This window comes from Protobothrops mucrosquamatus, unplaced genomic scaffold (assembly GCF_001527695.2).
Source record: "Protobothrops mucrosquamatus isolate PMUCROS unplaced genomic scaffold, P.Mucros_1.0 scaffold7479, whole genome shotgun sequence".
NCBI lineage: Eukaryota > Metazoa > Chordata > Lepidosauria > Squamata > Viperidae > Protobothrops > Protobothrops mucrosquamatus.
Genome location: NW_015393279.1, coordinates 12053 through 14880, shown reverse-complemented (window position 1 = coordinate 14880; position 2828 = coordinate 12053). Strand labels below are relative to the sequence as shown.

The 2828-nt window shown below is 46.5% G+C and overlaps 1 protein-coding gene across 1 annotated transcript in view; it reads right to left on the bottom strand.

Annotated features, from left to right (window-relative positions):
• Positions 1-2233, bottom strand: part of LOC107300570 (ankyrin repeat and SAM domain-containing protein 4B-like) — a 3980-nt gene extending 1747 nt beyond the window's left edge. The window contains exons 1-2 of the mRNA XM_029287018.1: positions 2070-2233; positions 987-1086 (exon numbers count right to left, since the gene is read on the bottom strand). Coding sequence (XP_029142851.1) covers positions 987-1086; positions 2070-2233 — 264 coding nt within the window. The remainder of the gene's footprint in view (positions 1-986; positions 1087-2069) is intronic.
• Positions 2234-2828: the final 595 nt, after the last annotated feature.

Below are 2828 nucleotides of genomic sequence, written 5' to 3'. Positions count from 1 at the left end.
AATGGGTATTCTAGGCGGCCATTTTTTCCCCTGCAAGCAAAACAACTAGCATCTCAAGAAGATAACTCAAAGTGTACATGTTCCCTGACATGCTACGTATATTTCTCAGTGCAGGGGTTTCAGTGCAAGGGGGGAAGAGGATCCCTGTATCCCTGCAAAAGAACAATGGCAAAAATGCATAGCTTTCCAAGGAGTTATTCTCTAAAATCAGTTTCGGTCTTTTCTTTTGAATTTTAAATCCCGAGGCTTAGAGCAAGATTTCCTCAATAATGCGTTCCCATGGGGAAAACGCTGACTGATCATCACTTAAATTGTCTCCTTTTTCCCCTCACTCTTCCAAAAAACAGGGGCATGTATCTATTTCTTTCCCTGTTTGTTTTATTCTCCTAAGGGGGTGGTTAGGATTCACACACTGCCTGGATTCACACACTCCATGCAAAGTAGTTCTGCTTCCAGTTCTGGCCACCACGATATGAAAAAGATGTTGAGACTTTAGAAAACGTGCAGAGAAGAGCAACAAAGATTATTAGGGGACCGGAGGCTAAAACATAAGAAGAACAGTTGCAAGAATTGGGTATGTTTAGTTTAATGACAAGAAGGACCAGGGGAGACACATTTAGCAATATTCCAATATTTGAGAGGCTCCTACAAAGACGAGGGGGGGGGGTCAAACTATTTCCCAAAGCACCAAAAGGCAAGACAAGAAACAATGGTTGGAAACTAACCAAGGAGAGAAGCAACCTAGAACTAAGGAGAAACTATTAGTTTATGTTCTATGTTCTAGAACTGCACCGCCATTCAACCCAATTCTCCTTTGAAAAAAAAATTCCTGGAGGAACCCATATTTCAACCAATGAATTGGAAGGAGCCAAAGCCAGCTTCTCTGCCCAGCACCAGCTATAATATGGGTGTCAAACAACTGAACAGTTTAAAGGTCACATTTATTAGCTGCTGCATATGACAAGCAATAAAAAAAAAAAGCACACCTGGTGTAAAAGCGAGCGGGGGAATGGCGGTGCTTCTTCCTCTTGCTGTTTGGTGAAGTTCTCACCGCCCTCTTCCAACCTTGTGCTGTTTCCACAAATCCTGGAAGGCTTTTTAACCCGGGACTCTTACATGCAACCGTGCAAACAGCCTATGAGACAGGTGAGAATGCATGCCCACCAGGATGCGAAGGAGAACTTGGGGTTCAGCTATCCAGCATTTGGCCTAGACAGCTAAGCTTCCCCCCCCCCCTCCAAGTCTATGAGTTGGTTCACACAACACTTTTCTCAGCCTTACCAGGTCGTCCAGACAGAAAACATTTTACTTGATCGCAAAGCCAAATTAACCAAATCTTGCAAGTGTAAAAGTACGGTTCCCCCGTTGTCACCTTTATAGCATGAGAAACGAGGGAGGGTCCTTCTTGGCTCTCTTTGGTCACCCATTAAAGGTCGTCTTTGACTTACAACTGTTTGTTTAGTGAGAGTTTGAACTTATAAAGGCACTGAAAAAAGGGATTTATGACTGATTTTCATTCACGGCCGTTTGCAGCATCCCCAGGGTCCCGTGATCAAAATTCGGACACTTGGAAACTGACTCATATTTATGACGATTGCTGTGTCCCAGGGTCACGTGATCCTCTTTTGTGATCCTCTAGTGAGCAAAGTCATTAGGGAAGCCAGATTCACTTCACAACCGTGTTACTAACTTAACAACCGCGTTGATTCGCTTCTCACGCTTAGCCTTAACAACTTATGCCCCAACCCAGCCCATTTGGGGCCATGACGCAACGGCTCTCCTTCTGCCCTCCCACCCATCTCAGCTCAGTCCCCAAAACCGGAAAGCTAACAGGTTGAATAGCAAAAGGGCTCTCCAAATTTAGGACTTGTGAACTCCCAGAATTCCCCAGCCAGCCAGCCAGCCCTCAAAGAGGATCTTTAAGCAATGGCTGCCTGCCGAATTTTGGGAGCTGAAATCCACAAGTCTTAACGATGGCAAGCTTGGAGACCCCTGGATTTGGCCACGCTTCTCTCTTCTTCCCCGAAGATGATTTGGGGTCGGGAACCCCCAAGCCTGCCGCCACTCACCCCCTCCTGCAAACGATCTCCAGAGCTTCGACGTTGCCATGGTATGCCACCAGCAGAGTGGGGGTCATGCCATCCGCATCGGCGATGTTGAGGTCCTTCCGAGTGGCTTCTTTGAGTAATTCCAGGTTGCCGTCTGCAGCTGCTCGGTGGAAACGGGTGGACATCTTCCTGGTTGGTTGGTGTCGGCCGTGGGAGGATGAGGAGGAGGCCCAACCTGCCTAGTCAGCCCCACGTTTCTCCCAAGGCTGTGGCTGCTTCCTCCCAGCAGACGGGACTCTTTTGATGACCTGGCAGATGACGAGGAAAGCAAAGGTTATTTATTCCCCGCGATTTATTTGCATAGGACATTTCATCCTCCAGAGAGCAGGCGGGTTGAAAAATCTTACAGCCTTGGCTGCTGTTTAAAAAAAAGAAAGAAAAATGAAGAGAAGTGCGCTTTTGAAGACTTTATTTATTTATTTCATCCATTTATACGGCCGCCCAATTCACACACAGGTGACTTACTAGGTGTATAACATCACCTGGGAGAGCCAGAAACGATGAGGCTCTGAGTTCTAGTCCCACTCTTGGGCAGGGAGATGGGGATGATTAAAGGGAAAAAAAATATTTTGTTTTTTTTGCCTGTCGGGGGTGGTTTGAGGATGCTGACTGGGGGATTCTGGGAGCTGAAGTCCACTTCTCTTAAAGTTGCCAAGTCTGAAAAACATTGCGCTAAGTTATAGGGGGGGGGGAATTTGCTATATTTTTTTCTTCACCTGG